The following is a 12,737-nucleotide window of genomic DNA, read 5'->3' as shown; positions in this document are numbered from 1 at the left end:
TACAGGAATCTTTAAAATTTTGTGCTTGCTACCCTGTTATGTATGAGTATTCGCTTTAGGTAAATATATCAGAGTTTGATTATTGTTTCTTTTTAAAATACAGCTTTATTGAGGTGTATTTTGTATACCATAGAATTCATCTGTTGTAAAAGTCTAGTTTGATAATTTTTAGTAGATTTATGCAGTTGTACAACTGTCACCCGAACCAGTTTGTGTTTTAGTTAAGACAGTTTTTGAAATAATTATAGATTCACAGAAAGTTGCAGAAAGTCCAGGGAAGCCCAATACCCTTTCCCCAGCTTCCTCCAGTGGTAAATAGCTTTCACAGCTACAGTTTAGGGAGACCAGGAGGCTGACGTCGGGGCCACCCACAGTGCTTGTGCAGGTTTCAGCAGTTTTACCTAGACTGGTTTGAAGTTCACCAGTTTTGCCTGCACTTGCTTACGTGTGTGAGCATAGTTCTGTGCAGTTTTATCACGTGTAGATTCATGAACTCACCTCCGCGCTCAACACACAGCACCGTTGCATCACCACAGAGACCCCGTCGCGCTACCCCGGTGCACCCATGCCCAGCCGCTTCCCCACGCCTGCCTCCTGGCAGCCACTGATGTATACAGTTGCCGCACGGTATCTGTCTAATTCTCTTATTTCAAGAATGCCATAGAAATGGGCTAATTCAGCCTATAACCTTTTGATGCTGACTTTTTGCACTCAGATCCTTCCAAGCTGTTGCATGTATTAATGGTTTGCTTCTTTTGATCGCTGCACAGCATCCCAGGGTATGGAAATATCACAGTTTAAATAGTCTCCCATTGAAGGACATTTGGGTTGTTTCCTTTTTTTTTGCTATTGTGAACATGTGTGTATAGGTTTTTGTGTGAATATATGTTTTCATTACTCTGGGATAAATGCCCTAGAGTGCGATTGCCGGGTTCCGTGTCAGGTGCATGTTTAGTTTTGTAAGAAATTACCAAATTGTTTTCCAGAGTGGCTGTACCCTTTTACATTCTCACCAGCAAAGCATGAGCGAGTCACTTCCTCCACACCCTAATCAGCATATGGTGTTCTCACTGTTTTTTATTTTAGCTGTTCTGATAGATGTGTTGTAGTGATTCGCATTTCCCTGTTGGCTAATGATGTTGAACATCTTTTCATGTACTTATTTGTTGTCTATATATTCTCTCCTGTGCAATATCTGTTTGTGTCTTTTGCCCATTTTCTAGTTGGATTTTTTTTAACTGTTAAATTTAAAGTGTTCTTAATGTATTCTAGATAAAAGTCCTTTATTGGATATATGGTTTGCAGATATTTTCTCCCAGTGTGTGGCTTGTCTTTTCTTCTTTCTCATGGGGTCTTTCACAGAGCAGAAGTTTTAAATTTGGATGAAGTTCAACTTGTTGATTTTTGTTTTTATGGATTGTACTTTTTGTGTTATGTCTACGAACTTTTCACCTAACCCTAGGTCCCAAAGATTTTCTCCTGTTTTTTTTCCTAACAGTTTTATATTTTTATGTATTTTGTTTGTGATTCGTTTTGAGTTAATTTTTGTATAAGATGTGAACTTAACGTTGAGGCTCATTATTTTCTTTTTCTTTTCTTTTTTTTTTTCGCCTATGATTGTCCATGGTATTTTTGGTCTTTTAGATTTTAGCCATTTTAGTGGGTGTAATGGTATCTCATTGTGGTTTTAATTTGCATTTTCCTCAAGACTAATTTTCTTGAACATTTTCTCGTGTGTTTATTATCCATTCATATTATTTTCTTTGGTTAAATGTTTATTTAAATCTTTTGCCTTTTTAAAAAAAATTTTCTTTGTCTGAGTTGGGTCTTCGTTGCTGCGTGCGGGCTTTCTCTAGTTGCAGCGAGCGGGGGCCACTCATTGTGGTGCCTTGTTGCAAAGCACGGGCTCTAGGCGTGCGGGCTTCAGTAGTTGTGGTACACGGGCCTAGTTGCTCCGTGGCATGTGGGATCTTCCCAGACCAGGGCTCAAACCTGTTTTCCCTGCATTGGCAGGCGGATTCTTAGCCACTGCGCCACCAGGGAAGTCCTGCCTATTTTTAATTTAATTTGTCTTATTTTTGAGTTGTAGGAGTTCTTTATATATTCTTCATACAAGTCTTTTTTTTAGATATAGAAATATTTTCTTTTAGTCCATGGCTTGTCTTTCTACCTTCTTACTTGTGTCTTTTGAAGAGTAAAAGTTTTAAATTTTGATGAAGTTCAATTTATAATTTTTTTTTCTTTGGCTGCACTGTGCTGCTTGCGGGATCTTAGCTCCCGGATGCTGGCAGTGAAGGCACTGAGTCCTAACCACTGGACCACCAGGGAATTCCCATCAATTTATAATTTTTTAATGGTTTTAATTTTTTAATGGTATGATTTTGTTGTGATATCTAATAAACATTTGCCTAACGCAAGGTCACAGAGGTTTTCTTCTAGGAATTTTACATTTAGGTCTGTGACTCATTTTGAGGGTTTTTTTTCATGTACGAATATCCAGTTGTTTCAGCATCATTTGCTGAAAATACTACTTTTTCCCTTGAATTGCCTTGGCAGCTTTTAAAAACTCAGCTGCCACACGTGTCAGTGTTTCATTGATCTGTGTGTTTATCCTTATGCCGTTACCGCAGCGGTTTGATTTCTGTAGATTTGTTTTGTTTTGTTTTTAAATCAGGTGGTGTTAGTCCTCTAACATTGCTTTTCTTTTTCAAACTTGTATTTTTGCATTTCCATATGAATTTTAGAATCAGATGATCACTTTGTGCAAATAAGCCTGCTGAAATTTTGATAGGGATTGTGTTGAATCTGTAGATCAGTTTGGGGAAAACTACCCTCTTACCAATGTTGAATCTTCCAAGCCTTGAGCATGGTGACTCCTTCCATTTATTCGGATCTTTACTTTTTCTCAATAATGCTTCGTAGTTTTTACTGTACAGGGCTTGAACTAATTTTCTTAAATTTGTTCCTAAGTATATTCTCATTTTTGGTGTTATTGTGAATGGAATTATTTTCTTTGAGTTCCTCTTGATATTATTGTACTGTTTGTGCAGCCCTGTGTCAGGGCGTTTCTGCCTGTAACCACCAAATGTGATCATAGAAGACAGTTCTGACGGTTACTCTCAACAGTTCTTGTTGATCTTAGAGAAGAGCCCCCGTAACCGGACTAATCAGAATGCAGCCTGCTTCAACTGTGAGAAAAGCCAGAATTCTGAAGGAAATGCTGTGATACAGTTTTTGCATATGTCACCTTGGCTTGAGTGGCTGAAGCGCAAATCTAGGAATCTAGGCAACTGTTGTGATGAAGCCAGATATTAGAAACCCAGAGTTAATAAATCATGTAAAGCAGTATTAGCATGTGTCATAGGCTCAGTGACCACTTTTCTCCTAAAGTAAATGTGACTATATGTATGAAGCTCTGATTACCAAATGCATTGTCCCCAGGTAGATATGAATGCCACCCTAGGCCAAGTTACAAAGTCAACAGAGTTCGATTTGTGGTCCGCTGCTCCCTTTTCTCCACTAGGCGAAAAGCCCCCTCTACTTTAATTTTCCTGCACTCACCTCTGTAGAAGAAAAAGCTAAAACATCTCATATGCTTTAACTTGGTGGGCTATTGAGCTAATTTTACTTCGGTATAAATGAAGTTAGGTTTTTGTATTTTTTTTTTTAAGGCCATAGGCACGGTTACAGGAGAGGGATAGATCTCTCTTTTTTAAAAAATTAATTAGTTTATTTTTGGCTGCATTGGGTCTTCGTTGCTGCGTGCAGGCTTTCTCTAGTTGCGGTGAGCGGGGGCTACTCTTCGTTGCGGTGCGCGGGCTTCGCATTACGGTGGCTTCTCTTGTTGCGGAGCACGGGCTCTAGGCACGCAGGCTCAGTAGTTGTGGCACGAGGGCTTAGTAGTTGTGGCTGGCGGGCTCTAGAGCGCAGGCTCAGTAGTTGTGGTACACGGGCTTAGCTGCTCTGCGGCATGTGGGATCTCCCCGGACCAGGGCTTGAACCCAGGTCCCTTGCGTTGGCAGGCAGATTCTTAACCACTGTGCCACCAGGGAAGTACCAGGTTTTTGTATTTTTGAGTTTATCTATTATTAAGTAAGGAAATGCTCTCATCTTTTAAGGGAACTTCAGGTAACAAGGAATAGTGAAACTGGTGTTGACAGATGGGATGGGCAGGAAGCCCCACATCACCCAAGACCCACCTGTAGGTGAACCTTTAGGAGTGCTTGTGTGGTCAGAGGTGACATCAGCGGGACAGTTCACTTGTTAAGAGCCCTGGCTTCAGAAGCCCAGTGCTGGTGGGAGGCTGAGAAATCTTGCCTGGCCTCCGTCTTCTTGTTCCGCTGGTGCTTAGCTTGCTGGTTCAGGGCACGCCAGGGAGGCCCTTCCTTCTCACTCCTCTCCTGCCTCTGCTCCTGTCTTTCCTGCCTGGTCTTGGCTGTGTCACATGGCATTTTTATAGTGGAGTGAGCCGCTTGGCAGCGGCAGGCACCTTTATTAGAAATACTGCTCTGTGTGGGGACTGCTGTGTTGGCTTGTTACTTTCTTCGGGTGTCCTAGTTGGTGCTGTCCTGGGTACAGCCACGTGGGACCTGAAATGCCTCATCATCCGTCTTACTTCAGAGAAGATGAATTCAAGTCTTTGGCAGTGTTTATAAACTCTAATGCGGTAGTATGTTCTTTTCTGTGGCTGTTATTTTTGCCTCTGAAGTTTTTAAAAAACTTATGCATTATGCCTCTCTAAGGGCTAGTTTACATTTACCAACTGTTTACTATATTCTATGTGCATTTCTTTTCTTTAAAAATACCTTTGAAAGAGGAAACACAATAGAGGGATTTTGAGGTTGAATGCTGTGCATTTTTCTGATTTTATTTTGTTCCGATTTCAGGAGAAGCTGGCTCTCCGACAGCAGCTGAATGAAGCAAAGCAGCAGCTCCTGCAGCAGGCAGAGTACTGCACGGGAATGGGCGCAGCGGCCTGCACCATTTTGTGGGGCGTCTCCAGCAGTGAGGAGGTGGTCAGAGCCATCCTGGGAGGAGTAAGCACGCCCGCGGGCCGTCAGGGCATTGTTGAGTCGTGCTTGTGCAACTTAGAGGACGCAGTGCAGCTATTAAGGCGCCTACAGACTAGATCCATTTCTTTTGTTCATCAGATAGTTTTGGAATACCATCTGTGTAGGGCCCCCAGTAACTGGTCTCTGGGGGATATGTAAGATGAATGAAATAAGATCCCTTCTCTCCCAGAATCTGTATGGTGTTTGTGGAGATAGTTCCACTTCAGTATTATTACTTGACATTATATGCATTTAACAAAGTTTAAAGTGCCTTTACGTGTGTTATTCCAGGGGTAATATAATATTTAATTGCCTGAATGTTATATGTTAATAGCATGTGAGTGCACACAGACATCAAGGAACTTCACAGAGGAAGAGAGATTTTAAATGAACCTTGATTAACTTGCACAGGCAGCAGTGGCAGGAAGTGCAGAGGGTCCCTCAGGAGGGGAGAAGTAGAGCAGTCAGAGACCTGGAGTGAGACATAGGGACGGTGTGTGGGTCGCCTGACACAGGGTGGAGGGTCAGTGTGGTTGATGATCTGTCCAGTGGGTGCTAGGATGGGATTCCTCAAGGCTTTTTGATTGAAAACGTGATAGGACAGGAGGGGAATGTGGGCAGCTCAACCTGACAGTGGGTGAGGATGGAGGGAGGGTGGGGTTGTGGGTGTGGAGACTGGCCAGTAAGACTGCGTGGAAGGTGGAAGGCCGCCCCCCAGTAGAATAGGGGATGGGAAGTGGAGAGCTGTGTGGGTGAGGCAGGACTTGTGACAGGGTGGTGTCCCTGGCGGAGAGGACAGAAGGAGCCCGGGAGGACTGTTATCTGACTCTGGGAGAATCGAGTGGTCCTGAATGGCAAACCATCCGTCAGGGGCGGATGGTTGGCGGGAGGCCAGTGGTATGTTACTCACCATTTGCAGAAATAAAAACAGTGGAGGGACTAAATGTATTTTAAAGTTTACCGAGCTTTCTTAAGGTATAACTTACGTGTCATAAAATTCACTTATTTGTAAGTGTACGATTTAGTGCTTTCTAGCTAATTTTTGGAGGTGTGTAATCATCCCCACAGTCCAGTCTTAGGATATTGATATCACCCCATGCAGGTCCCTTGTGACATGTGTAAGTGCATTGCTTTTCAAACTATTCCTTAGAACCCTGCCCCCTCCAAGGAAGTGCTTTCAAGGTTCTGGGAGCCAAGTAATGAAGACTGAAACTGTCAGATGAGCCTGTTGCTGTCTTTTACATGTTGTGGTTTCAGTTAAGATTTTATTTGAAAAACAATTTCTGCCAAAGGTTTGAAAACCTCTGGTTTCATGCCTAGAATAGAGAACATATTTTTCTACTATATTTCTAGTATGTTTTTGGGTGAATTCAACCCAGTACTTCTATCATTGTATAAATTTGAACTGTTTCCCTCATGTATTTTACTATATCAGTCTTCAGGGTAATTTTTCTACATGCCCCAAACCTCTTTTTTTCTGATCTTTTCATTGGGAAGTTTTAATGAGGGAATAGATTTAAAAATATTGCTTCTGTAATTAAAACCAGAGTCTTTCCTCTGTGTCCTGCACTTTGAAAGTGTTTTCCTACTGGTATTTGTGAAAGGGTGTGACATTTCCATTTCTGAACTTTCAGGGTAAAGCTTTGAAGTTTTTCAACATCACTGGTCAAACAATGGAGAGTTTTGTGAAGTCACTGGATGGGGATGTCAAGGAGCTGGATTCTGATGAAAATCAGTTTGTTTTTGCTTTGGCTGGAATCGTAACAAGTGAGTAATTCTCTTCAAACGTAGTGACTTTCAGAAGTGAGTTCCAGAGCAGTGATCACAGTCGGGGTGTGTGTGCATAAACACCTCTCAGGAACATTTCAAATAGGCTCCTGCCCTGGAGAATCTGACTCGGTAAATTGGGGGTAGGGACCAGGTGTATGTTGTGGAACATTACTCCAGGTGATTCTGATAGGTATCGGTGAGTAGCAACGAGTAGTCTTAGGAGCACAGGGTGAGTTTGCACATTCTGGTCAGTTCTCTACGTGGACAGAAGTCAAAACTGTAAGTTTAGCTACTTGTTTGGAATCATCATCATTTACTAATGTCTAGCTAAAGTAAAAGCCTTAAGCAGAGCTTAAGTTAAACTCTTGCTGTTGTTTTGGTGTTGCAACTAAAGAATTCCAAAACCCTAAATTGTCTCTTTAGTAAAATTTTCCCAAAGATTATAGTTAGATTGAATTCTGTGGCAAAACTGCTGTAAAGGATAAAGCCAGGTGGCTATATAATTAACACGAATATCTTCAAATAGTAGGAGGTGGTATATACTAGGGAGTATTAAGGCTTTTTGTTCTAAGTCAATGAAATAGTTAAATATAGAGCTATGACTTACTTTTTTACATTGCTTTTTCATCTCTGCTGTATGCTATGCTGTTCTCTGCTGTTAATGAGAGGGGAAATGTTACATTTCTTCATCTACTGAAATCCTCACGAAGTAGATCTCATGTAGATGATTTCTTCATAATCCCTTAGAAACTGGTGCTATTCTTCTGGGGCAGAGGTTGAGACCCGGACGGTGTTCAGCCAGTCCTGATTTAGCCCGGCACTTTATCCGCTGGAGGACTGCAGAATGCACTTTCGTCATAGTGCCTTCAGCTGGTGGAGGCTTGCACTGCTCCACCTTTCAATATTCCTTTAAGGTCTCTTTTTTAGCAGAAGGTATTTGCAGATTTGATGGTTAGATGTTCTGCTATTTGCAGGTGACCTCAAAGGTCTATGATGTATGTGACTTTTCATTCTGCTGAGTTGTGAGTTTGAGCTGCTTGAATTGCCAGCCTGTTGCCCAGCAGACAAGCTCAACCTGGCTTTGTTTTTCCCTGCCTGGTCGTGGGCGTGTCCACATTCCCCTTACGCGCTGGTGAATCGTAAGGGATGATTACGTACTATGTTCGTGCTGCTCTGCAGAGGCGTTGGGGCCTTATGCGTGTCAGATACCAAGACTCTGTCCCACGGGGAGTAGGCAGTACAGCAGACACCTTGGTTAGCCGTCAGATAGATCCTCTGCCTTCTAAAACAACGATTCTTCTTTTAAGTTTACCTATGGTAAACTCACCCATCACAGTTTTTTTCTCACCTTTTTGCAGTCCTGTGAGTTTTGACGAGTGCATGCAGTCATGTCACCACCACAGTGAAGACCTGGAACAGTTCCACTACCTCCGCCTCATCTCCCCATCTGCCCTCCCCTTCCTTTTGTAGCCAACCCCTCTGCCCGCCAGCAGCCCAGGCAGCCGCTCGCCTGGCAATTTGCTACACCTCTTAGCTGAGTTTTCTGGCTGGCTTATCTGGCCTCCAGCGCCTGCCACAGGTGAGCAAGTGCTTGCCTCACAGCTCTCCTTGCAGCACCTGCCTTTTCTTATTTTTCATATCAGTTGGTTGACCTTCAGCCTCAACTCTGATGTGTTCGAGATAAGTTGTGAGTTTTTGAATTATCTAAACTGCCCCTTTTAAAGAATGGAGGTGTAGCTCTTTTCAGTTTACTGTATCCTAAGCAAAAACTGGATGTCAAGGATTTGTTTAAACATTGAAATTATGAAATTTCTTACTCATCCATAGTCACTGTTCTTAATAATAGATTAAAATAGTATAATTTTCAGGCCCAGCTAGTCCACTTCCCAGGATGTAAATTCTCTGGACTTTATTTTCCTTATCTGCGAAGTGGAACAGTAATACCTGCTCTGACTACCTTACACATTTTGTGAATGTTACTGAGCTATGGTGAAGTGGTAACACATTGTAAACCAAGGTCCTGTTTGACATGGGGATGCGATTGTTTCCAACAACTCCTTTGTAAAATATTTATTTATTTATTTATTTATTTATGGCTGCATTGGGTCTTTGTTGTTGGGTCTTCATTGCTACGTGCAGGCTTTCTCTAGTTGCGGCGAGTGGGGTCCGCTCTTCGTTGTGGTGCGCGGGCTTCTCATTGTGGTGGCTTCTCTTGTTGCAGAGCTCGGGCTGTAGGCACACAGGCTTCAGTAGTTGTGGCACACAGGCTCAGTAGTTGTGGCTCGCAGGCTCTAGAGTGCAGGCTCAGTAGTTGTGGCGCACGGGCTTAGTTGGTCCACGGCATGTGGGATCTTCCCAGACCAGGGCTCGAACCCCCGTCCCCTGCGTTGGCAGGTGGATTCTTAGCCACTGTGCCACCAGGGAAGTCCCTCCAACAACTTTTATAAGTGGACAGATATAGAACTTAAAAGAAGATGGCAAATTATTATCACAGCCCTGTGAAGATTGACTTGCTTAGCTTGCAAGTGGAAAACTTATTTTTCGAACTACTTTTTGACTATTTGAAAGTCATAATTGCACTCGTTGCCTCTTAATTCTGGGTTTCTTCATTCAAACAATGTTAGGTAATGATTACAGAATCAAAATTACCTTTTTTTTTTTTCTTTTTTGCCACACTGCGTGGCTTGCAGGATCTTAGTTCCCCGACCAGGATGGAACCCAGACCCTGGCAGTGAAAGCACCGAGTCCTAACCACGGGACCGCCAGGGAGCTCCCCCAGATTACTTCTTGATTGTTGATAATTTATGGCAGGACTGGATCCAGCTTATCTTTTGTGGACGTAACAGTCCCACAGAGTTGACAGCAGAGCGCCCTGGGTCAGCAAGCAGCACTGCTCCTGGCTCCTCCACCTCAGGGGAGCAGTGCGGAGGGTGGGCGGGATTGAGGCCCAGTGTCCAGTTCTGCTTCTACCACTGGCCAGCCCTGTGTTCTTGACTCTGTGACCCTCAGCTTCATCTTCTGAGAAAAGAGTCTTAGACCCCAGATGATGACTAAGGTCTGCCCCAGCCCTGGACTTGTGCGGCTGCTTTGAGAAAAGGGGGCTGTGAGCCTTGCCTCCTGGATCAGGTGACAGGCTCTGAGCGGCAGTGGGTCTTTGGTGTGTGCCGTGTCATTGAGTTAATGTCCCTAGAGCAGAGCTTCTCAGCCTCGGCAGTAGAATTCTGTGTTATGGGGAGTGTTCTGTGCATTGTAGGAGTTCAGAAACATCCCTAGAATCTACCCGTTAGAGGCCAGAAGCAACCCCCAGTTGTGACAACTGAGAATGTCTCCAGATGTTGCCAGTTGTGTCCTGGGGGCAAAATCATCCTCCCTTGCCACTTGGAGACCACTGCCCTAGAGCACCGCCTTAACCCATCATGTACAGAGACAGAAAGGTTTATGATACTCCTGGATGTTAGAGGCAATTGTTGAGAGAGATTTTGAGATTGCTGAAGGCTGTTTTGGCTTCTCTGTCCCCTGGGCATGCTTCTGGCATGTTTGATTTAGTCTAGTCGTATAACTGGTCTTGCCAATTCAGGAGAACTTGGTATCTGTCATCTACCATATCCAGTTAATCACAGAAATTCTCTTCATCGTCTGTCAGTGGTTTGTCTTGGATAATTTGGGTTACTGTGTAATCTTTCCTTAGATAATGCCCTTCCTTCAGTTGCCAGAGTATGGCCTAGATAATGAGCTGTTGTTTTGGGGAATTGGAGTGTTTCTTTGGAAGCTCATCTCCCTTCTTAGCAACCTCAGTGAGGAGATAAACACAGTCAGCCTTAGAGTTTTCCAGACTAACGGAATGTAAGAGGAGGTTACGTATGTGTTGGATCAGAAGGACCCCACAAAGAACTCCACTGTATCCTTAAGATCTGGAATTAAGACTTGAAAGAAGCAGGATAGAACTTCAGTGAATCCCTGGGGACATGACTTTCAGGGTGAATTGTTGTTTTTTCTAGGTGAAGGCAAGTAAATCGGCCAATTTTATAGAATGTGACACTAAAGAGACCTGAGCATTAATCTGTTCCTGTAGAGAAGCGGCTCCAGGCAGGACGGAGAAGAGGAATTGTTCACGGATTTTGGACAAATCCACATCCTCAACCATTAGAGTTTTTTTTAAGCAGGTAGCATTAAGCGATTGTGGGGCTGGTACAAGGAATTACTAGTCCTTTTTCTATTAAGCTGGTCATTGGTGGCCTATGGCCTTCCGTGGCTTTAGCTCTAGAGAAGATGAGGTAAAGATGAGAAGAATCATCTGGAGTCTTTTGGCTTTTGCCCCAGTTGTTTAACTCTGTCCATAGAACCAGGATTCTGGGACTATAGTTAATTCTTTGGTTATTTCTTGAATCTTACATAGTATATGGGCAAATAATATTCAGATCGGCTCTAATTTGTGTATAGGAGAATTTTCTGGGACTTCTAAAAATTATCCTTCTGTAGTGCCTTTTCTTTATCTGTTCCATTTACAAAATAAACATCTGTCCATTAAACTTTGCAGGGGCTGTGTCCCAGAGAAGGGAGGAGTATCTTTCTGATAATGGTCTCAGAGTCACAGTTACAGGTTGGGAGAAGCAAAAGATGCTGGGAGTCTTTCTTTCCTGAGAGTGCAGTTGCATGTTAAGGGAAAGAATGTGAACAAATGGAAAGAACAGGAATTATGCTTGTAGATGAGCCGTAGGAAAGTTGGGGGTTCTGCTTGGAGCTGTTTCCTTCATAGTGGGTCGACAGGTGATAGCCTTTGGCTGGCAGTGGCACTCTGTCACCATAGGCCTTGCCCTTGATTTTTTCTGTGACTGGGTGTCCTAACAGTCAGAGCATGCTCACTCCATGGTGGAAACTTATCCAGCCTGGTGAGGCAGGTTTGGCAGGTGAAAGCGCAAGGAGGTTATAAGCGGTATGGGAACACTTCCCGGGAGTCACGTTGACACTGCAGACTGACAGCAGCAAACAGGGAAGGACAGTAGACTCACCCCTCTCAGCTGGCCCTCAGGTTACAGGGTGTTTCTCTCTAGCCTGACTTCTCACCACAGAAGCCAGGTCACGTAAGTGGGAGAGAAACTGGCTTCTGGGAGCCACTTCCCAGCGGGCCTGGGCATTCCCTCCAGCTCTAAGGGGGTTTCCATACATAGTGTACAGAGGCGGTTTCCAGACTGAGGTTACCCATGGCCTTTGGCCCACTCCCCCACCCTGACAGCCAAATCACTGACTTGATAAGAAAGTACCACAGCAAATGCAAAGAAACAAAAACCAAACAGTAAGTCAGTCACAGTATTCATAGAGGAAACTTTCTTATGTTTCTTTCAAAAAACGTGATGTAGTGTGAGTGCTTCAGAAGAGCAGTTTATAGAGAACAGGTCCAGGATGAGCAGTAGAGACTGAGTAATCCACTGAACATGACAGTCATATCCCCACTGTTATTATCACTATATTTACTTTTTAACAGCTTTATTGAGATAAAAATATACCATACAATTTGCCAACTTAAAGTATGTAATTTGATGGCTTTAGTACGTTCATATAATTGTGCATCCGTCTCCACAGTCAATGTTTAAACATTTTCATCACCCGAAGAGAAGCTCCGCTCGCCTCAGCCATCATTCCCCAATCCTGCCATTCTTCTAGCTTTAGGCAGCCAATCTACTTTTTGTCTCTATGGATTCGCCTGTGCTGGACATTTCATATACTGGGACCATATAACATGGGGTCCTTTGTGACTGGCTTCTTTCATTTAGCATAGTGTTTTCAAGGTGTCCATGTCGTACCATGTACCAGTACTTCATTCCTTTCTATGGCTGAATAATATTCCATTGTTTGGCTATGCCACATTTATCCATTCATCAATCGATGGACATTTGGGTTGTTTCTACTTTTTGGTTA

At 43.4% G+C, this 12,737-nt stretch overlaps 1 protein-coding gene across 6 annotated transcripts in view; it reads left to right on the top strand.

The window, feature by feature from the left end:
• The window catches only part of HSF2BP (heat shock transcription factor 2 binding protein), an 83,152-nt gene that overhangs the window by 18,613 nt on the left and 51,802 nt on the right, over positions 1-12,737 (top strand). For all 6 annotated transcript variants that reach the window (XM_073804561.1, XM_073804558.1, XM_033856169.2 and 3 more), the window contains 2 exons: positions 4,887-5,036; positions 6,686-6,818. In XM_073804561.1, coding sequence (XP_073660662.1) covers positions 4,887-5,036; positions 6,686-6,818 — 283 coding nt within the window. The remainder of the gene's footprint in view (positions 1-4,886; positions 5,037-6,685; positions 6,819-12,737) is intronic.

This window comes from Tursiops truncatus, chromosome 4 (genome assembly GCF_011762595.2).
Source record: "Tursiops truncatus isolate mTurTru1 chromosome 4, mTurTru1.mat.Y, whole genome shotgun sequence".
Lineage (NCBI taxonomy): Eukaryota > Metazoa > Chordata > Mammalia > Artiodactyla > Delphinidae > Tursiops > Tursiops truncatus.
Note: the sequence above shows the minus strand (reverse complement) of the source record. Positions and strands in the feature narration are given on the sequence as shown.